At 54.0% G+C, this 20,171-nt stretch overlaps 1 protein-coding gene across 1 annotated transcript; it reads left to right on the top strand.

Annotated features, from left to right (window-relative positions):
• The first annotated feature begins 3,133 nt into the window (after window positions 1–3,133).
• TGME49_219710 (hypothetical protein) lies at window positions 3,134–20,088 on the top strand. The gene is made up of 13 exons (XM_018779855.1): window positions 3,134–4,401; window positions 5,002–5,569; window positions 6,248–6,751; window positions 7,221–7,595; window positions 8,359–10,872; window positions 11,288–11,351; window positions 11,558–11,634; window positions 12,292–12,564; window positions 12,938–13,165; window positions 13,484–14,117; window positions 14,632–14,768; window positions 15,268–15,392; window positions 15,827–20,088. Exons 1-13 carry the CDS (start codon window positions 4,256–4,258, stop codon window positions 15,861–15,863), a joined length of 5,682 nt encoding a protein of 1,893 aa, XP_018634790.1. The 5' UTR covers window positions 3,134–4,255; the 3' UTR covers window positions 15,864–20,088.
• Window positions 20,089–20,171: the final 83 nt, after the last annotated feature.

Below are 20,171 nucleotides of genomic sequence, written 5' to 3'. Positions count from 1 at the left end.
GAGAAAATGGGGGGACACAGGGGATGCGGTCGTTTCTCACCATCCGGAAACGGGGGGGCGGCAGCGCATGAAAAATGTAAGTGATTGTCTTTGTTGTTCTCTCTCCCTGTTTCTCTTCCTCTTCCGCTTTCTCTACTCAGTCCCTCTGTTCGTTGCTGCATGGAGTTCTCGCCGCTTGTTTCTCTATCGCCTCTTTTCTCTCCTTCTCTCGCTAGGTCCCTCCCGTCCGCTCTTCCTCGGCTTGTCCGCTGCCCTGCGTTGCCTCGCTTCCCCTTCTTTCCCTGAGCTGCTGCTTCTCCGACAGTTGAAGGTTCAGCAGACCTTCTGCCTTTGCTTCCTGTCTGGGAGTTAACCTGCTGTACAGACAGCCGGCTCAGTCGAACTTTCTGCACGGTATCTCAGATAGGCAGTCCATGGCGGAAAAACGTGATTTCGAAGCAGTTGAGTTGTACTCAGTTATCCGGGTCTGACAGTTCCAGCAAAGGCACCCGGTGTAAAGGAGATGCATCAAATCCAGCAAGACATTCAGCTTCTGTCAACATAAGCGTATGAGGTCCAGCGTAGAATATCACCCGAGAAAAAGTGGACTTCTTGGCACATAATTGCGGACGCGCTTTCTCGCATGGAATTTCGCCAACACGCCCTTCCACATTTCTCAAAAACTGAGAAATCTGTTCAGCACAAAGGCCCTGAAACAGTGGGGAAGGAGGAAACTTGGAGGGGTGCAATATACACCTTCCGAACTCTCATCTCCTGTTTCCACAAGAAAGGCGGCTCGTTCTCGCGGGAATCCATTTGTTTAAAACGTGGCTCTCGAGTTTCGGAAAGATTCATGATGTCCCCGCCAAGATGTCTCGCATATGCATCCTACGTTCACAGGAGCACTGCCACACACAGAGAGAGACAGCTTTGTTTTAATTCACCTCAGTTGGCGCAAAACGAGAGATGCATGCACCTAGAAAATATGCCTCTCTATGCATACATAAGAGACACCTACTGCGTATACGTTCTCATGGACGCGTGAAACGTACCTGCGCTTCTGGCGACTCAGGGACCCCTCCATCCACCTGTCAGCGCATGCATATCGTATATATAACCGAATCAATGTGCACTAGTTCTGTATGTTGGTGGTAGATGTACATCTCTTACCAACTACACATAAGTATCAGGCATGCAGACTGTGTGCCGAAAGAAGGGCCGAAAAGATCTCAGACTCTCTGGCGCCTTTTGTCTCTCAACACGGCGCCTATGTCTCAAGAAACTGTGGAAAGAAATCGCAACGCGGGAAAGGAAATCCTGCACCTCTGCTCACGCAGTGGAGTGCTCGTACATAACATACACACAATACTTTCACGTCTATGTTTATATGTATACGTATATATAGACAGATATATAGATATATATATGGTGTATCAGGTCTCAATGCTGACAGGGACAAGAGTGTGTAGACAAGCACGTAGCCTACCTGCGTGCGGATAAAGATACGCATCTCTTCAGAATTCAAAAGAGAGCCCCGAGTTTGTTTATTCAGAAAGGAGAGACACACACTTTTTAGTATGCATGTTGCGAGAACCAATTTATTTGTGAGGCGACATAGGTATGTGTCTCTTTGTGCTTGACTACTCATCGGAGAGCGCCGCATTCAAATGGATGGGGGTTTAAAATGTATTGTTCTTGCAGGTTAAGTCTCAGAATTATGCTCATTTTCACTGAGGTTTGTCTGGCGCAGCTTCAGAGAGAAGTCGCCGTTGGCAGGATAGCTCTGAACATTATGGAAGAACTGGTAATATATGTGTCAGTATGTGAAAATAGTGTACACGAATTACATATCCCTATATATATATATATATATATATATTATATATATATATGTATATATATATTTCTGTGGAGTTCGTAAGACAATTGCAGATGATAGATATAAAGAAGTGGAAATCCCTTTTACCTGTTGCCTCAGAGAAAATGTCTCTTTGATGGAGACATTGTCTCGAAGAGAGGAAAGTGAGAAGACCTGAAATGCGGAGTTTCCCTGTCTGTCCGCTTTCCAGGTCTCGCTCTGTCTCAAGCAGCGATGCGCGAGAAGCTTCGTGACTAGAAGCCAGGGTGGCGCGACAGGGAACAGGTGAAAATCACACATCAACGTGAGAGGGTGACCAAGGGGATCTGAAATCTGGCGCGGACACACCGTTTCGAGACAATGCCGAAATATCGGCTTTCCTCGAAACAAGATTCAGAGGGCCCTCTCGGTAGAGTACACAGCGGAGTCCATACCTCCCGCACCCTCTGACGGACTAAGCAGCGTCTCATTATTCGGTTGCCACCGCTTGCTCTGGAGGCACAGAGATTTCGTTTTCCCTTCGAAAACACAACCTCCTGAGGTCTCGAGAAATGAACCAGGAGGCGAAAGTGTGAAGAGAGGGGATGACAACATCTGCTGGTGATGGAAGGAGGGGGGGCAGAGGGCGACAAGACCAGTGAAGAGGTGAGGCAACGAAAAGAGACCTCAGAAGATCGAACGTTTGTGAGAGTGAAGAGAGAGAAGTTCTTCGCGTTGCTCTCTTTCCCCTTCCTACTCTCCCCCTGCGTTTCGAACCTTCTTCCCACTCCTCGCCTTCACTTCTCTTTCGCCGTCCTTCCGTTCCTGCTTCCCCATTTCCTCTCCTCTCGCGCCCTCCTGTTCTCCTCTCTTTCTCTCTGTCTCCCTCTGTCTCTCTCTTTCTCTCTCTTTCTCTGTCTGTCTCTCTCTTTCTCTGTCTGTCTCTCTCTTTCTCTGTCTGTCTCTCTCTTTCTCTGTCTGTCTCTCTCTTTCTCTGTCTGTTTTCCTGCTTCTGCAGGCGATGCAGCGTTCTCAGCAGTCTCCCTCCTCGGGAGAAAAGGCTTTCTTTCGCGACAGAAGCGTCTCGAAAGCGTTTTCGTCGTCGAACGAAAGAACAAGACGCCGACTCTACTCGGCAAGCACTGCCAACAGGAACGCCGCAGCTCAAACATGTTTCACTGCCGCTTTTCAAGAAGCCTTTCTCTGGAAAACATTCTTCTTGGCGACCTGTTCTTTACCGGGCGACAGCGGGGCATGGAGACAGGCACTCTTTTCGGTGCGCATGCGTCGAAGAAGTGGATTTGTTCCAGTGTGTGTCTTTTGCTGGTTTTTCGAGGAAGCCACGCGAGTCTTTCCTGGTTTCAGGCAGACAGCGAAAACACGACGGAATTCCTTTCTTCTCCACAAAAACTTCCTCTGGGCGTCTCTACACACCGGAGTGTCGGGGAGGAGGAAAACGGGCGCCGCGCGCTTCTGGAAAGCGAAAGAGAAGAATGCGAGTTTTCTCGAAGGAACACTCGGCACCTTCTTCGACTTTTCCTCAGTCGTCTTCGTCGCAAAAAACACGAATGCTCCGTTCTCTGTGTCCCCGACTTCCTGGTGTATGTACACCTCAAGACTGCCGTTTGCGCGAAACACGCGAAGCACCAGTGAATTTTTGGACTGCGCAGCAAAACGCGTGCGTTCTTCGCTTCTTTCCCTTTCTTTCTTCCTTTCCCCTCGTCCTCCTTCTTTCTCGGCTTTCTTCTTCTCTCCGCGCGAGCGAAAGGGGGATTTGTACACCCTCTGGCCCACCTTGCGCAGACGTTGTCTACGCAGTCCAAGGCGCTTCTCCTCTTGGAACTGAGAGAGCTACGTGGCAGACGCGGAATTCTGAAAGCATCCTTCATTGGTTTCTCCCTCCGTTTCCTTCTCCGTACATCTGTCGTGTTCTCTGTGTCTGCTTTGAGACTATCAGTGGTGCTTGACAAGCCGCTGCCCTCTCCTCCTCCTCCTCTGGCTTGGCTGTTGCATTTGGCTGCATGCGGTTTGCTCCTCCAGGGAAACTCTGTCTCTGTCGTTTCTCGCGTCTCTCGCCTGCGTTCTTCACTCTCTTGCCTCCTCTACTCTTCCTCTCTTTGCCTTCTGAGCCTTCCTTGGTCCTCTCCATCCGCTCTCGTCTTCCTCCCCGCTCTTCATCCTCTCTTGCCTTCTTCGCATCTCCTCCCGGTCTCCTTCTGCTGTCTTCAGCCGTATTCTTCGTCTCCGTCTGCCCGGCAGCAGCTGCTGCATCAGAGACGCGCCACCTTCTTCACTCCGCCTCGTTCGTTTTCCTCCTCGCTTCCTCTTCTCTCGTCGCGTCTCTGTCGCGTCTGCTTCGCCGTCTCCTTCCCCAGTTCTCCTTATCATTGCTCTCCTCTTCCCTTTCCTTGTCTTCTCCTTCTCTGCTTTTCTGACAACATGGGGAACGAAGTGGCATCTCACCAAGGCGCCTCCGTGTCTCCCTCTCACGCTGTCAGAGGCCTCGAGAGAAGCGAGAAGGGTGATCAGAGACAGGACGGCGCTGGGCTCGACTTCCATCCGTTCCTTCTTCCGCGAAGGACCATGTGAGAAATCGCAGAACGGATAGGGCAAAGGACTTGCGAGCGAAGAGCCACAAGTAGCTGTCTGTACCAGCGGAGTCACACCCAGTCTCCCAGGCGCCCGCATTATCTCCCCATCAACGTCTGGACATCAGAGTCACGTCACCTACTTCTGCACCTAATACTCAGTGTCTCAGGCCTATCAGCTCATATATATACATACACATATACATATATATACATATACATACATATACATATATATATATATATGTATATAGTCAATGCGTATTTATGTATCTAAGGAAGTCGTGTCTATATAGGGTAATGCGCACAGATCTGCATATATCGTGTGTCCATTGACATACGCGTACAGCTTGGGAGGATTCGACGCGAACGGAGTGCTGCATCCCCAGGTTTTTTTAGAATGCGTTTCAACTCTGTCCGCGGTGAACAAACGGTCGGGTGTCTGTACCGCGCAGGCCGAAGCTTCGGAAGAGGCGGAGAAATGTCTCCACACACATCCATACACCTCTTTTTAATGTGTAAATTGGCATGAGCATCTCACTTTGTTTTTCTCTGCTTCCTCATGTCTTCATCGGCTGCATACTTTTCTCTTTTCAGGCCCTGTTCGACGCGGTCGTCGCTCTGCTCCGCGGAGCTTCCAGCTGCGGCGGCGGTTCTGAATGGTCAATATCCGTTTCTTCTTTTTGCTTCCGCCGATCACCTCATCCCCCTCGAAGCGGCGGTCGCGAATTCTCTGTCCTCCTCTGCCTGCGCGTCCACCGCCTCTTCCTCTTCCAAAGACAATACGAGGAAGAAAGAGCAGCGGAAAAAGGGAGGAGAACGTGGAGAGGCAGGAGAACACGGAGGAGAGGGAGAAGAGAATCCACTGTTGTCTCTGTTGTCGTTCGATGGGTCGGGATCGTTTCCTCGCACAGAAGCGGCACTGGACGTTTCGACGTACAACGTAGCGTTGCTGCGCGAGGCGCTTCGCGCTGGCCCTCAGGGTCGCACAGGCCGGGAGAAAGGAGACAGTCTCCTCGCCTGGCCTTCACCGTTCCCCGCGTTCCTGCCGCCAGGCCGCGCCATCGACACGAATCAACTTTTCGTCGCGTACGCCGTCAAGGGAGGCGTCCGAGTCATGCCCATCGTCGGCAGCGCAGACGGTGGAGTCGAGGAAACCTACAAGGTCGGAAACGAAACAGAACCGGGGAGAGGCGGAGACGGAGGAGGCGAGAAGAATAACAAAGATGAAGGGAAGACGAGGCGAAGAACGAGGGGGAGGTGAAAAGGGGGAGGAAGCAAACCAATGAGAATAAAAGACTAGGAGCAAGTGAAGCCTGGAAAGAGAGAGTAATCGACAGGTGGAGAGAAAGACGGGAGAGAAGAAGAGACAAGAAGGAAAAGCGTCTCTCCTTTCCTTTTGAAGAATCACTTTTAACTCTTTGTGAATTGAACGGAATGAGAGATTTGGGGAGACACGGATCCCTCGCATGTTCATCCGTTGAAGAACGACGATTCGAATCCCAGAGCCGAGACGGGTCTCTTCTTTATCGTTTCTTCGTCTTTGCATTCTTCACCGTCATCTCACTTTCCTCTGTTTCGTCTCCACTCTTATATCTGCATACATCTTCTTCTCTCTCCGCGTTCGTTTATTAAAGGAAATACCTGATCCAGAAAATTTTTTCCTGTCTGTTCCCCGTCTTCCTCATGTTCTACATCGTCTTCCCGGACTTTGTCCTCTGCGTCTCCTTGCCCCCATTTCTTCTTTCCTTCTTTCTTCCTTCTCTTCCTCTCCCCCTTTCTCTCGGTAGTCTTCCTTTCGGAGGGTCTCATTTCCTCTTTTTCGTTTGTGTCTTCTTTGCAGGCTCCGCTGTACGTACCGCCGACTCTGAGTGCGGGACCGCCGCAGGCAAAACCTTCGGCGGTCTCCGTTGCTTTGTATCAAGGGACGAAACCTCAGTTTCTGCTGGTCTCTGACTCAAACAATCTCGTCTCCATCTTCAAGCTGGCGCCTCCAGTTTCTGCCGGCTCAAGAGGCTCGTCTGGTGGGGCCTCGTCGTTCCTCCTTCTTCAGCTGCCCAAGCCGGAAGAACCGCTCGCGCAGGTGTCTTCAGCCGGTGCAGCTAGCCAGAGTGTCTCTTCAGCTAGCCAGAGTATGTCTCCGATTTACGTGGCGTGGGTTCCGCCTGCCGCAGGGGGCTTGCAGGAGGAGGCTGCTCAGCCTGGGCGCGAGCAGAGTTGCGGCCTCGGTAGCACGGACGTTTACTTCGTCACAGTCCAGAGACACCAAGTGATTCTCTGGAGTCTTCCCGTCTTGCGGAGCTACTGCATCTCGAAAAACATCAAGTTCGATGAACAACCGCTCCTGGTGAGGAGGGGGAGAAGAAAGAAACGCGCGACGCTTTGGGGGGAGGAGGAGAGAGACTTGCACAGACTAACATCCAATTTCCCTTGACTGAAAACTCTGTTGCCTTGTGTGTGAGGTCTGAAGCGTTCCGCGCTTGGGCTGCCTCACGCTTCCGGTGCTGCTTTTGTCTTTTCACTTCTCCGATTTCTTTTCCTTTCTTTCTCTCGTCATCTCTATGTGCTTCTCTTTTCCCCGTCATCTCTCTTTCTCTCCTTCCCTTGTTGTGTTTCCTTTCTCTATCGTTGTCTCTTCTCTCTCTCGTTGTCTCTTCTCTCTCTCCCCTTCTCTGTCGTTCTCGCCCAGCGTCTCCATTCTTTTCGCGGCACTCGTATGTGCTGTCTCTCCAGTCCGCTGCCTCGTTTGTACCTCGCCCTCTCTCTCACTGCGCCTTCATCCTTTGTCTTCTGCAACTCCACATGACTTCTTTCAGGTCGACGACGCCGTGGTGAGCTGCTGCGCGTGTGTCCTGCCCCTGCGGGACGCGTGGGCGTCTGCGTCGGAGCTGGAGAAGCTCCGAGGGGAGTCTTCGCTGTCGCACGCCGGCTCCGGTTTCTCTTCCTTCTTCGCGTCCCCCGCGCTGCCTTCCGACAACTTGCCGCTCTTCGCGCTCCCTCCCTCCTCCTCCTTCTCCTTCTCCTCACCCTTCCTCAAACGACCCGCAGCGAGTCAACACCCAGGCCTCTTCGCAGACGGTCGCCTCTCCGAAGCCGAGACGCTGTCTGTCCAAGCGGTCTCGTTCTGTCCAGCGTCTCGCTCGGTCCTCGTCGCGTTCAACCGACGGTGCGTCGCTGCCTGGCGCATTGAGGTACGCAGTGGTCCACGCGCCCAGCAACGGATTCTGCAGCGAAACAGCTTCAGCTGCAACTGCGTTAGAGAGGACTTGCACGCAATTCACACACCAGGAAACGCGTGGAGGAATGCGCATAAATGTGCTTCGTTTCGTTGATCTGCGCGAAACGCGACTGGCTGTGCATGGGGGCGTCGGGATCCTTTCTCTCGGCGGACTCCATCTCTTGCGGTGGCAGGTCGAAACCTGAGAACCGAGAACCATCTCGCCTGTTCGTCTCCCCTGTAGCTATCTGTGGGGACCCGTTTTTGTTTAGTTCCACCTGTGCGTCTCTTGCGCTGCGTTGCGCTTCGGAGAGAAGGCCGCGCTGCGCTGCTTCTCTCGCAGTTCCAGTCGTTCGTATGTGCGCCTATGGAGGAAGCCGGCGTGAGAGGACGCAAGGGTGAACGCGCATACGCGTCAAATCAATTCACAAGCAATCCACATGCAGCCCCGCTCCTGCCTTGCTCCGGGACTCTCCTCTTCCCACAAAAGCCCCACAAATCTATAAATGCACGTACATGTATCTGTACACATATACGTACACACATGTGTATCTCTGTATTCTGTGTATATTTACATACATACATATACATACATACATACATATGTACATACATATGTACATACATACATATATATAGATGTATATAGATGTAGATGTGGAGTTTTCTGTTCTTCTCTCGCCTTGCACGGTGGCTGTTCATGGTTGTGGACGACCGAAGTGCTGTTTCTTGTTCAGCCGTCGCACAACAAGGTTCCGCGGATTTCGTTGATCGGCGCTCAGTTCGTTCCCCGCTCTCCGGTGCCTCCCGGAATGAGTCAAGTGGCGGCATCGGTGTTAGGACGACCTCTGCCTGGTCTGTCCGAGGCAGACGCTTCTGCCTCTGCTGGACCTTCAGGGATGGGGGCGCCTTCGGTCGCGCCGCAGAACGAAAAGGCGTTCAATCCGTTCGACGCATTTCTCGTCCAAGCTGCTTCAGCGTCCTCGGCGGGCAGCGGCAGTTGCGAGGCGAAGAAGCCTGAAGAAAAGGAGACCCGCGACACGCAGGGCGAGGAACTCCTGTCGACTCTCACGGCCATCACCTCGCTGAACGTCCTGTACGCAACGGTGTATCCGCGCGAAGAGGAGGGCGGAGAAACGAGCACAGGACAGAGCGAAGGCGTCAAGGAGAAGACACTGGAGGCGGACAAACAGGTGGAGACAGGTCCGACGGAGGACAGAGGTCGGCAAATGCCGTTTCTCCTCGTCGGCACAGCAAACAATTCGTGTCTGCGCGTCTTCCCTCTCTTTCTCTCGCGCCAAGACTTGAGTGCGAATCCCTTCTTCCCTTCTCAAAGGCCGCTGCCTCTCCTCTTCGGCTCAGCTGTACAGACACTGCGCCTCGACGCCGCGGCCGCGCCGAACGGGAGCCGTACAGCCTGCGTCGGGGCCGGCGAGGACAAAGCGGCAAGGCCTTCGACGGCAGGCGTCTTGTCCGAACTGCCTTGGGCGTTTGTGCGCGTCGACGCCGCGAGACACGCGGTCCTCTGGAGTGTGGCAGGCTGTGGAGCCCCGCAGCGCCTTACTCGCGAGGCGGCGACGCCGGAGGCGCCCGGCGGCCAGCAGGCGGGAGAGGGGAAGCCGAGCGGCGACGCGGAAAGGCGAGATGGGGAGGCTCCGGCCTGCGACGTCCTGCAAGCAGACGGCCGGGCGGGGCCTCCGGACTCAGCCAGAGAAGGTGACAGCAGCAAAGACTCGTTCGTCTTTGTCTTGGAGGTGAACCAGCGAATGCTGCACAGGACGGAGGGGAGGGCAGAGAGCGCGTCGGAGCGCGATGGGGGAGAGGAGGAGAAGGCAAGCCTCGTCCACAGAGCTGCGCATTTGCCGCTGCCTTCGATGCTCGTCCTCCCGTCTCAGTTCCCCGTGAAAAACATCTCCTCGGTGTTCTCTCTGTACTCGGCGTCGGGCACCGGGGCTCGCACCGGCCGGCGCCGGAGCGTCTCCGGAAAGTCCTCGCCTTCTCTGTCCTTCGCCTCCTCTTCGGACTTCGAGGCCGTCGAAACGCTCGGCGCAGGAGAAGTCGCTCTCTACAGCTTCTTCGTCAAGCAGGCAGACAAAAAACACGAAGGCGGCAAGTACGACCTCGTCCAAGGCCACTCGCACCGCACTCTCCAGCAGCTGTACAGACACCCAAGCATCCAGTGGGCGTCTCTCGACGCCTTCGCCCTCCCTGCAGCCGCCCACCTCACAAGCACTGCGGACGCTGCCGCGCTCGTCGAAGAAAGGCGGCGAAGAGCAGGAAGCCCCCGACTCAGCCAAGACGATGTCAACCGCAAGGACGACGAAAAGAAGGAAACGAAGAAGCAGGAAGAGCACAAGCAGGAGCATGGCATTGAAGGAGAGAGGGAGTCACGCAGCGCCTCATCTTCGTCGCTGGTTGAGCAGGTGGCGAACGCGTCGAGGTCAGGTATCGGTGGCGATAGAGAAAAGAAGAGCGAGGCTCTGGTGAGACCCGCAGCTGTCTCCGCGCCGCCGCTTGCAAGTCAAGCTGGAGCCTCTGGAGTCAGCGCCACGCCTCGGTCGAAGGAGGAGGCTTCTCGGGAGATCCTCATGAGGCTGTTGGGCAAGACGGCGCTGCCGAATCTTTCCTCTTCATCCGCTTCCTCTCCCCCTGCTCCAGGTGCTGTGTCTCTCTCTTCAGCGCCTGTCTCCGCCCCGGACTGTGGGGCAGGAGCCGAGCCCGAAGAGACACGAGCGAGAGGCGCAGAGAACAAGGCTCGAGAAGGCAAGGAGACAGGTTCGTCTCTGGACGCCGTCCCCTCGACTGCATTCGGCAAGGAGGACTCCAGCGCGCTGTTCGCCGAGAAGAAGGAAGGGAAGGAGAAAGAAAGCAAGCGGCAGGAGGCAGCGAGGAAAGAAGGTTCCACGGCGAGGAATTCGTCGGGAGGGAAAGAGGCGGAGGAGAAGCAAGCCGGTGGGTGTCAGGCGTCGCCAGTTCTCGCCGCTCAGCCCCTGACGACAGCAGGAGAGAAAGACGCGTTCGACAGAGAGGGAGAGCGAAGTGGCAGTGCCAAGCGTGCAGCGCACAAGAAAGCCAGGGGAGAGGAGAGAGGACAAGAGAAATGCGCCGCGCATGCATACAAGCAAACCCCCGAGACGAAACCCTGTGGAGGCGAAGACTTCACCGAGTTGACTCGGCCTTCCTTCGCTTCTTTGGAGGCCTCCGTTCTTGAGATCCTTGCCCTCCTCAAAGCCGGCGGGAACCAGAAGCAGGTACTCGGCGAGGAACCTTCGGGGGAGCTTTTCCACAGCATGCGCGAGTCTTGCATGCAAAAAATGAAACGGGTCCTGAACTTCCTGGGTGTCTCCCCGTGCTCAAAACGCGATCTCGCGTCCCTGCCGCTGTGTTCTCCCGTCCTTCCGCTTCTACGTTTCCTCTCTCGTTATCCCCGCACCCAATGCTGCCCTGTTGTGTCTTCTTCGATATAAAATATATATATATACATATATACATATATATGTTGTCTCGGCTTCGATATGATTATGTATATCTCCGTACGTGGAGAGGCAAGTCTCAATAGATGGATAGATCTGCATAGATCTGTGTAGATGGATACCTGCGCGTAGCTCTCGATTCGTCTCCGTGTCTCTACTTCTTTGAGTTTCTCGGTTGTACCGTTTGTCTCAGGCACGAAGTGAAGAAGGCCTGTTGGCTTTTGCGCAGGCAAGCGGCAGCCATTCCGAGACAACAGGTGAGAGTCGCGCACAGCTGCTCTTCCGTATGAAACGAGGGTGGGTGGCGTCCGCGAGGGAGTTGCGATTTGGGGAGACTTCTTTGGCGTCTCGCCGTCGTAGAAGAGGTGAAACCCAGCTCGCGTCTGTGGTTGTCGACGCACCCTGTAGGGACGCTGTTCTTTTTCTCACCTTTCAGCGAAAGCGTTCTTTCGGTGTTTCGCAGAGAAGGACGAAACAGTCAAGAAGGCAGTGGACGAGGCTCTCCGGCGGCTTATCCGCGCTGTGGAAGACGGCCTTCTCGTAAGCGAGGAAACGGAGCACGGAAGGTCGGAAGCAGAGACAAGGGGGAGGAGGACAAAGGGGGCAGGCAAGCGGCAGGAGAAAGGAGAGAAGACGGCAGAAGAGAAGACGGTGTCTCGGCAGTGTGGCAGTTCAGAGGCGATGTCGCTGTTGCCGCGGAAAGAAGTCGCTCTTGCCTCGTGACCTCCAGATTGTCGAGTTTCGATTCTTCACGAAAAACGAGTTCTCTTCTCGTTTATTTGAACTAAACGCCTCAGGGTTTTTACCCCTGCGTTTTCGCTCTTTTGTCTCCTTCGTTTCGCGGGAGCAGAGGCCTCCAGCTCCTTTTTGCGCGCCTGCGCCGTTGGACCGTCGTCCTCGCTCTTAAAGCTCGTTTGCTTCGATCTCCAATGTCGCTGCTTCCTTTGCATACGTTTTGTCTGCTGCGTGTCAGTCTTTGATCCCACGGATTCCGATCTCTGCGCGTTCTTTGCTCTCGGTCTTGTGTGTCGGAGACGCACTTGACTTCTTTGCAGCTTTGTTCCCTCTCGTTCCGCGTTCTGCGCTTTTCCCCCTCCCTCCTCCCCGTTAGCTGTTGCAGGGGACCTCACGCTTTGTTCCCCAGGAGACCTGTTCAGTTTCTTTGGTTTGTGTTCTCTCCTCCTGCTTTCCTTTCAGAAGTCTCTGGCCCCCGAGCTGGCGGCGCAGGTTGCAGCCTCTCTCGTCTCCTCGGGTGCACTCCCGTCGGAGGCGCTGCGTCTGCAGAATCAAGGCGCGAAGAGCGAGGACCCCATGGGCAGTGAGAAGCAAAAGGAAATGCTCAGGGCTGTGCTCGCCCCCGTAGTCAGTGCAGAACTTGGAAGTCTCTTCTCGGAGCATGTCGTCCCTGGTCTCAAAGAAGCGGTTCGCGCAGGCCTCGCAGATGTCAAAGCTGTGGTGGCAACTAAACTGGTAAGAGACTGCAACAAAGCGAGTAAACGAGGCGAAGAACCTGCTGTTACATGGGGGAGAGCTAGGGAATTCACGCTCTGGACGGAAGCTAACAGTTTGCTGTAACAGAGGGCGTCTTCAGTCTTGGCTGTCTGTTCGTTCTGGCGCCGCGAACCTGCCTGTTACCTCGGTATTACACGAATCTCTCAGCTTCGCCCTTCTCTTCACGTCTGCGGGCGTTGAATCCCTGTGTTCTCTCTTATCAGTCTTCGTCTGTTCCATCTGTGCAAGTGGCTGTTCACTTCGTCGTTCTCTTCTCTTCGTAGATCCCTGCAGTCCGTTCCGTCTCTGCGACTTCTCTTTCGCATCGCCATCTGTGTCTGTTTGTGGGCAGGCCGAGGTTCGGCGGCTTTCGGCTGCGGAGGTCGCGGCAGTGGATCGCAGCATCCAGCAAGTTCACGGAAGTCTGCAGCAGAGTTTTCAGCGCATGCAGAAGCAGCTCGAATGCCAGGCGCCCCTCCAGCGACAAAACAGCCTCAGCGCCGAGACGGTCGACTCTATGAGGCAGAACTTGGCCGCTCTCGAGGAAGGCCTCAAGGCGCAGTCCGAGGCTGTGATGAAGGTAGGGTCGAAGCAGAGAAAGAGGGGAGGAATGGGGAAAGGTGAAAGGTTGGAGACACAGTGGAGAGCTGGAGGTGTAGAGAGGAGGGAGAGAGAAAACGAGAAAAAACAGGGAAGACGACGACAGAGACGTGGAAGGCAGAGGTTTGGAAGACACAAGAGCCGTGACGTAGATGCGAGCTTGGATTGGACGCGAGATAGTTGCTTCGAGGGAAAGGCGCGAGAAGGTCCAGGGCGACGTGTACCGGCGAAGCTCTCGCTCTCTGTGACGCTTCTTCATTTCCCTGACGTCTGATTTTGTCGGCGATCGTTTTTGCAGGCCGTCGAGGGCGTTTCTCAAACGCTCGTTGCCTTGCAGAGGCAGCAGAGCCAATACCAGACGCAAGTGACCCAGCAGCTTCAGCAGCAGCAGCGAGAACTGCAGGCGCAGAAGCAAAAGGTGGAACAAGTCCCTCAGGCGTTCCGACAGCTGCGCGCGGATTTCCGTGCCGATTTGAGCAAAACCGAGCAAACGCTGAAGGAGCGCTCGGAGGCTCTCGCGGCCTCTGCTGCGGCTGCTGCGGTCTCCGCTGCTTTGGGCTCCAGTCCCCATGCGCCCGGCGCTGCGGCCGCATTGGGCTCCACGACCGTGGTCGCGGCCGCAGCGGCTGGGGCGGGGCCTAGCGGCAGCCGAAGCGAGACAGGAGGGGATGTTGGAGGCGCAGGAGAAAGGGGCGAGAGTGGCCGGACGCGCAGAGAAGAAAGCGAAGAAGAGAAGCTGAAGAAGCGGCTTCTCCACTGTCTCCAGACGCAAAACTTCGAGGAGGCCTTCTCGCTGTCAATCGCCGCAGATCTCCAACAGTCCACCGGAGGCTGTTGGCTTTTGTCCATCTGCTCTTACTTCTCGCCCTCCCAGTTCTTCGAGAGAGATCCCCTTCCTATAGGGCAGCCTGCGTTGCTGGGGACGGTGAAGAGTAAGTAGGAGACGCAGCAACGGCGCGAGGGGGAGGGCAGGCGAGAGAGAGAGACCGCGTTGAAAGCGAGACAAAAGCTGGTGGGCAGAGGAAGTTCGAGACAACTCAGAGACAGGGCGAACCAAGTGTGTCGCGAGGCATTCGACAAGGAGGAAAACTGAAGGGTGGGGAAGAGACAGGGGAACTGAAAAGCGGGGTGGTTGCCCCGGGGGTGGATGACTCGTCCTTGCACTTCAACGGAGACATTTGTGTGTGCTTGTTGTCGCTGTCTTTTCGAGTTATTTCTCTCTCGTTACACTCGTTCCGCGTCTCCTCGTGTCTTCCGTGTTCTGTCTCCTACCTTCGTCCCCTCTGTCTTCTTCGCCCTTCTGCCCATCTCCGTCCGTGGTGTCTTCTCCCGCTCTCTTGCTCCCTGCTCCGCTGTGAGTGTTTGCCTCGTTCCTCTCAACGCGTCCTTTCCGCTCCGCTCCTTGAGACTTGTCTTCCTCCTGTTGCGTCTCCTTTTCCTTGCCAGTTCTGTCGGAGGGCCTGAAGGCGGACCTGCGCGAGCGGAAGCGGGCGGCAGTGGAGCAGCGCGTCGCGTGGATTTCCGAGGCTCTCTTTCAAGTAGACGGACCGATGCCGCAGATTGGACGCTCCGACTTCCTTGACGTAAGCAAAAGACTTTTCTCTCGTCTAAGTGAACACGAATGCGTACACGGACATCGAGAAATATAGATCTTCGGCATACATCTGGAGAGCTGCATGTAGAGGTAATATATATATATATATATATTAATGTAATATACGTGTAGATGTATATAACTATATAGAGAGAGCGAGAGGGAGAGAGGGAGCGAAGATGTATCGTTCCTCTGAATGTGTAAGTACGTAAGGATGTGAGTGGTATTTATGGAAATGGATTTCAAGGATTATGTTGACATGTTTAGAGACCGGCAGTTTATCGGGCGCAAAGTACTCATCTTGTTTGAGTGGCATGAGCCTCAAGAGAAGGCAGTACGTTAATCTTTACTGTGTCAGACTGCAGAAATGCGCTTCTCTCTTTCGTGCCAGCGGGAGGAATACCTGACTGAGAGACTTCGGTTCTTCCCTGTTTTCTCTGATCTTCCTTCAAAATGTGTTGTGGTTTTCCGGTTCCCCTTTGCTGCAGCTGGTCGACGAGTTCAGAACGAATCTCACTTGGGCTCAACAGCATGTCCAGAAGGAAGGCGACCGCGATCGTTTCACGCAGCCCATCGAAGAGGGCCTTGCCCTCTCTCTCAAGCAACTGAAGAGGTGCGTAACAGAGGTCTTTACCTGTTTTCTTCCATTCTTTCTCGACTTCCCTTCTCATTCTTCTCTGTATCATCTCTATCTTCATCTTTCTTCTGTCCCCCGCTTTCCCTATCTCTGTTTCTCTCTCTGTTTCTGTGTTTCTTCCTCTCTCGCCTACACTTGTTCTTCTCGCTCTTCTCGTCTGCCTCTCCTTCTTCCAATCTGATTTCGAGTAGCTTCTCTCTCTCTTGTCCACCGTGAAAAACAGCGACCCCCTCTTTTCCGCGGAGCGCGGAGACAGGCCTTCTTCCTTTGCACGTTCAAATGTCGCAACAACTGTCGCGGTGGTTTTTCTGGGATTTCGTGCGTCATCTCGCCGGGAGAAAAAGAGCTTCTCTCTCATGGTTCACAAAGAGTGAAGCGTTAGATCTGCTTGTTCTGCCTTTCTTTCGCAGATTGCAGCGAACAGCTGAAGCCTCCCGTGCATCCTGAAAGCGCCCTCCCTCTTCCGGCCGTTTTCCTACTCCCTGCAATCTTCTTGTTGCGATTCACAAAAATGTTCTCGATCCGATAAAGTGCCCCACTGTCTTTGCTGGAATTGCCATTGTCTCTGTGTGTGTTTTTCTTCCCCATGTCGGCCAGAAGTGACCTTATGTGCATACAGCCACCGGCGATCAGTATATCCCGGTATCTACATCTGGATGTTTATGTATTCCGAGGGCGTTCGTGTATATTTATCTATTTGAATGTATGTGTGCGGTGAGGGTGGGGTATGTGTGGTCGAGTTCAGCCGCTTTTGGGCTGTGGATCGTGGGAGCGGGTCTAAGGGCGCTGTGGTGTCTCGGAAGGAGAGGTTTTGCATGCAGTTCGTGAACGGTTTGCCTTCAGAGAAGACACAGAAAAGCGACCGATTTTACTGTTCTGGCTGCATTTTTCCCTGCTGACAAGGAACCGATTTCAAACCAATCTTCATGCGCGCATGCAAAGGCACACATCCCTATTGCGTGCTTAGCCAAAGCTGCACACACACACACAGCGAGCATACACACATGCGTCCCAAAACATTCATACTTACACGTACATATAGGGGACTCTTCGTCGGACGAAAACAGCGTCGCTGTCCGTCTATACACGTTGCTGACCAAACAGAATACCGACGGGGCACGAGCTCGAAGGGGCACTCGAGTTCTGACGTTCTCGGAATGCGTGCACCGTGATCCCCACGTGGAGATCCTAAAACCTTCTGTAGGCATATACGAAGTCTGTCGGGTGGAATGACAGCTGTCTACGCAGGAGAACGCGAATCGATTTCCATTTCGCTTTGCTTTTATGTCGTTTCCGGACCGCACTGCTTCTCTAGCAAGGTTCGTGCACCGTCTGGCCCTGATGCCAGTCAGCTGCTTCGACGACGACGATATGTACCGAGACAGAGTCTCCTCCACACAAGAACCGAAGGTCCTACTCTCTCTAGCCCGTATCAGAAGTACATGCAGGTGCCTTAACACAGAGATGTCTTTCAATGTGAGCAACCTCGTCTGTTTATACAAGAATTGCAAGTTGAATTGAGAGAACGTTCTCACTGCTGCGGTCGCCACGTGTGCTGAGGATAGGAGATACAAGAACGAGCAAGACTTGCGGTGTTGTGGAGACGCGTGTACGGTCCAGAGCCAATCTTTTATTCTTCCCGTGTTATGCGTTGCAGTCCTTTTGGGGGCATCGGCATGCGTCACGTTCAAGTCCGTCGATACGGAAAAAAAAGTATCCACTTTGCCGAGAAGGCAGCCTACGTCGTGGAATGACCTATTCAACCGGGACTTTCAGATCCGCGCCTCTGACTTGCAATCCTTCCAAGAGAAGAGACAACTCCCCCTATGATCACGTGGCACCCGCAAGCTTCGACACATCCGAGCTGTCGTCGGCAGATGGCACCCCATAGAAAGCGTGTGCGGATGTCAAATGTCTGCTGAGGCAAGAAAAACGTCGGGGCTCCCGCGTGGGCATAAGAGCGGAAGAATCGTTTCAGAGCTTTCCCAAGCTCCAGTAAATAAGTGAGAACCCAGACTGACGATTCTCAGCCACGCGACAAGCAGAACGATGGGCAAGTCCGGTGAGAAAGAAGCATGCCCGGCTGCACTGCCCGAAGAGCGAGCGCTTGCCGAAACACGAAGTTCTCAGTATCCGCACATCTCCAGCTTGTGCACAGGACTTCCACGCTTCCTAACTGCTCAGTAGAAAGGTCCTTTGCCGCCGGGAGAGGACACACACCTGCTTAACCTTGCTCTCCGTCCTCTCATTTTTTCGAAACTCCCCAGTTACCCAACCCCACTGTACTCCCCGTAGTGACTCATATGTCTCTTTCTGTGTTCTTCCTTCGCAAGAGGAGAAAAGCGTACGCTTCTAGAGGGCTGCAAATGGGGCGCGAGCGCAGGCGTCTCGGCGGCACCTTGCTTACTGTGTATGAGGATGGACCAAGTAGGGATTAAATTGGACATACGGGTTGCACAGGAGCATCTATTTTTTCGTAACATATACCCATTAAAGGAGAGGGATATGTGTTTACCAAGGACAAGAACCACTTTTATGAGCCGCATGGCGTGTGCGAGCGTCCGGTGGGATGCGGTTTGTCGAGCCGGCGGATGCAGAGTCTTCAGGGTAGGTGGGCCACGAGTGTTGGGTACGTGCTCGAATTCTTGTATGTCACCGTGGACGACGGGGCGCGCGGGAGACACGAACCGTGCGAGTGGCGGACAGCGTTGTGGCCGCATGAGGCGCACTAGCCTCGCTTCCGACGGGACATTCAGGAAGCGTCTGTAGGGATACGGTGTAAGTTACCATGCGGGGAGGGGGCATACGAGTGAGGAGGCGGTCTGAGAAGAGCAGGTGACAGAGCAATAGGGTGGACGCCTCCAGTGGTGAGCCGGCATGTGTGAAGGGGAACGGCACGGCCCTCTTTTCAGCATGTCAGTTGGAATATCAGTGGGCAAGAACGTAGAGGATAGAACATGCAGAGTGAACCAGCGGTTGCTGCGAGACTGTTCCAAACAGGGTGCCGTTTGTGTGGTCTCCAGGTTGTCTTGTCGCGGCATTGTGCACTGCAGATGTGGATTGTGGTTGGAGGGAAGATGGTGGTTGGCCAAGTTGGTGATGTGAAAAGTTCCGTTGTGACGTTGTCATATAGTTCAACCACAAGGAACGGGAAAGCGGGCGGTCTGTAGAGATTTTCGGGTTATTGCCCCAGCGTGGGCATTTTGGACAGGTAGATGTTGGTACGAGGGCCCCAACACCAGGGCGCCACACACTGTGATGTTGCCGTGACACCACGTTCTGTGTTTGCGTCGAAAGAACTCTACGGCGTGGCATCGAGAACTTGAGGCTCGAAAGGCCTCCGTTGCGCGTGCCGACAGCAGGAAATAAGGCGAGTGTGACTTATTGGTGGCAGGTGAGGAATGGAAAGGCGTCGGGGAAGCAGTGTCGGGCTCAGGGACAAGTGTTGGCACGAGGAGTGGAGTCGAGCCAATCGTCCGGTGACAGTTGCAGGCGAAAAACTGAGAGGACCCGAACCGATTTTGTGTCTGAATGACTACCGCGTTAGCAACGTCGCCGCTTCAGCGAGACGAGCGATACCGTGGAGGCAATATGGCGTATGTCTCTGCCAGAGCTCACCAGTGATTATTCCTACGCAGTCTTGAGGTGTTTACTCATGAGGACTCATGAGGAGGGGTTCCCGACGAAGGCGTCAGCTTGGCCAAGGGTAAGAGGACGAGCTTGATAACCAAATTCGAGGTGTCGATACGTGTTTTGTGTTCGCAGCGATACGAAAGCTGAGACGGTGGAGACGAGACCACCTGGTCACAGAAACTATCGTGGAATCTCGAGCTGCATGCTTGTCTTCCCTGCGAGTGTCCGTATTTCGTGACATGAACTATTATGCCATCGTGATGAGTTCCAACATCTGTACAGTCTGCTGCATGGTCAGAAGGGGCGCCGCTTTGTGCCGATCGCTCCGAGGCGCTGTAACTGGCAGAAGTGTGTGTTCTGCAAGAGTCGCTGTCACGTGCAGCGTTGAGCAAATATGAGAACAGATAATGTTAGGTTCCCCTCACGGCAGCGGGTGCTACTTCTCACCACGGACACCCCGATACGGATCGCCCCTCTGGAAATTTAAAGTGAGACGATGAGGCACCTTAATCATATCTTTGTTGATTTACTGTTTCCGCGTTCTTTGTTGCCTTCGACCTACATCATCTATCGTAGGAGTGCCGCAGTTTCTTGCGGGATAGGCACCAGTAGACATCGAAATGAATCAAAATAACGTGGAATCTGCTGTCGAAGCCGGAGGACGCCACTTTTATGGTTTCAAGATGCCACGCGAGTCCAGGGAATACCACATCAGACGCTACAGGAAAGCCAAGCGTCTTTGTGGTTTTTCTTGTTATGGTCGATGATCGACGAAGTGGTGCCCAGAGCGAATGATGTGCATTTTCGTGGATGGTGATGATGGCCGCTGGCGTCCCCTGCTATGCATCGATACTTATGTCGGTGACTTGCTGTAGTTGCGTGTGGATGACAGTGCTTCTCTCATCATTCCTATGGGCACTTTTTCCGGCGAGGCACCTGTTCTCGTGTGACGTAGCATTACGTGGGATCAGATACATTGCTTGAAGCATGTGGCCGAGCAACAACCACCACATGGCATGCTGACGGCTATCCAATACAATCGGTCGAGTTACTTGTTTTACCTGCGTACGTACAAGTAGAAAAAAGCTGCATCTCTGTGATAAATTCCTTTCCGCAGACGAA

This window comes from Toxoplasma gondii, chromosome XII (assembly GCF_000006565.2).
Source record: "Toxoplasma gondii ME49 chromosome XII, whole genome shotgun sequence".
Lineage (NCBI taxonomy): Eukaryota > Apicomplexa > Conoidasida > Eucoccidiorida > Sarcocystidae > Toxoplasma > Toxoplasma gondii.
Note: the sequence above shows the minus strand (reverse complement) of the source record. Positions and strands in the feature narration are given on the sequence as shown.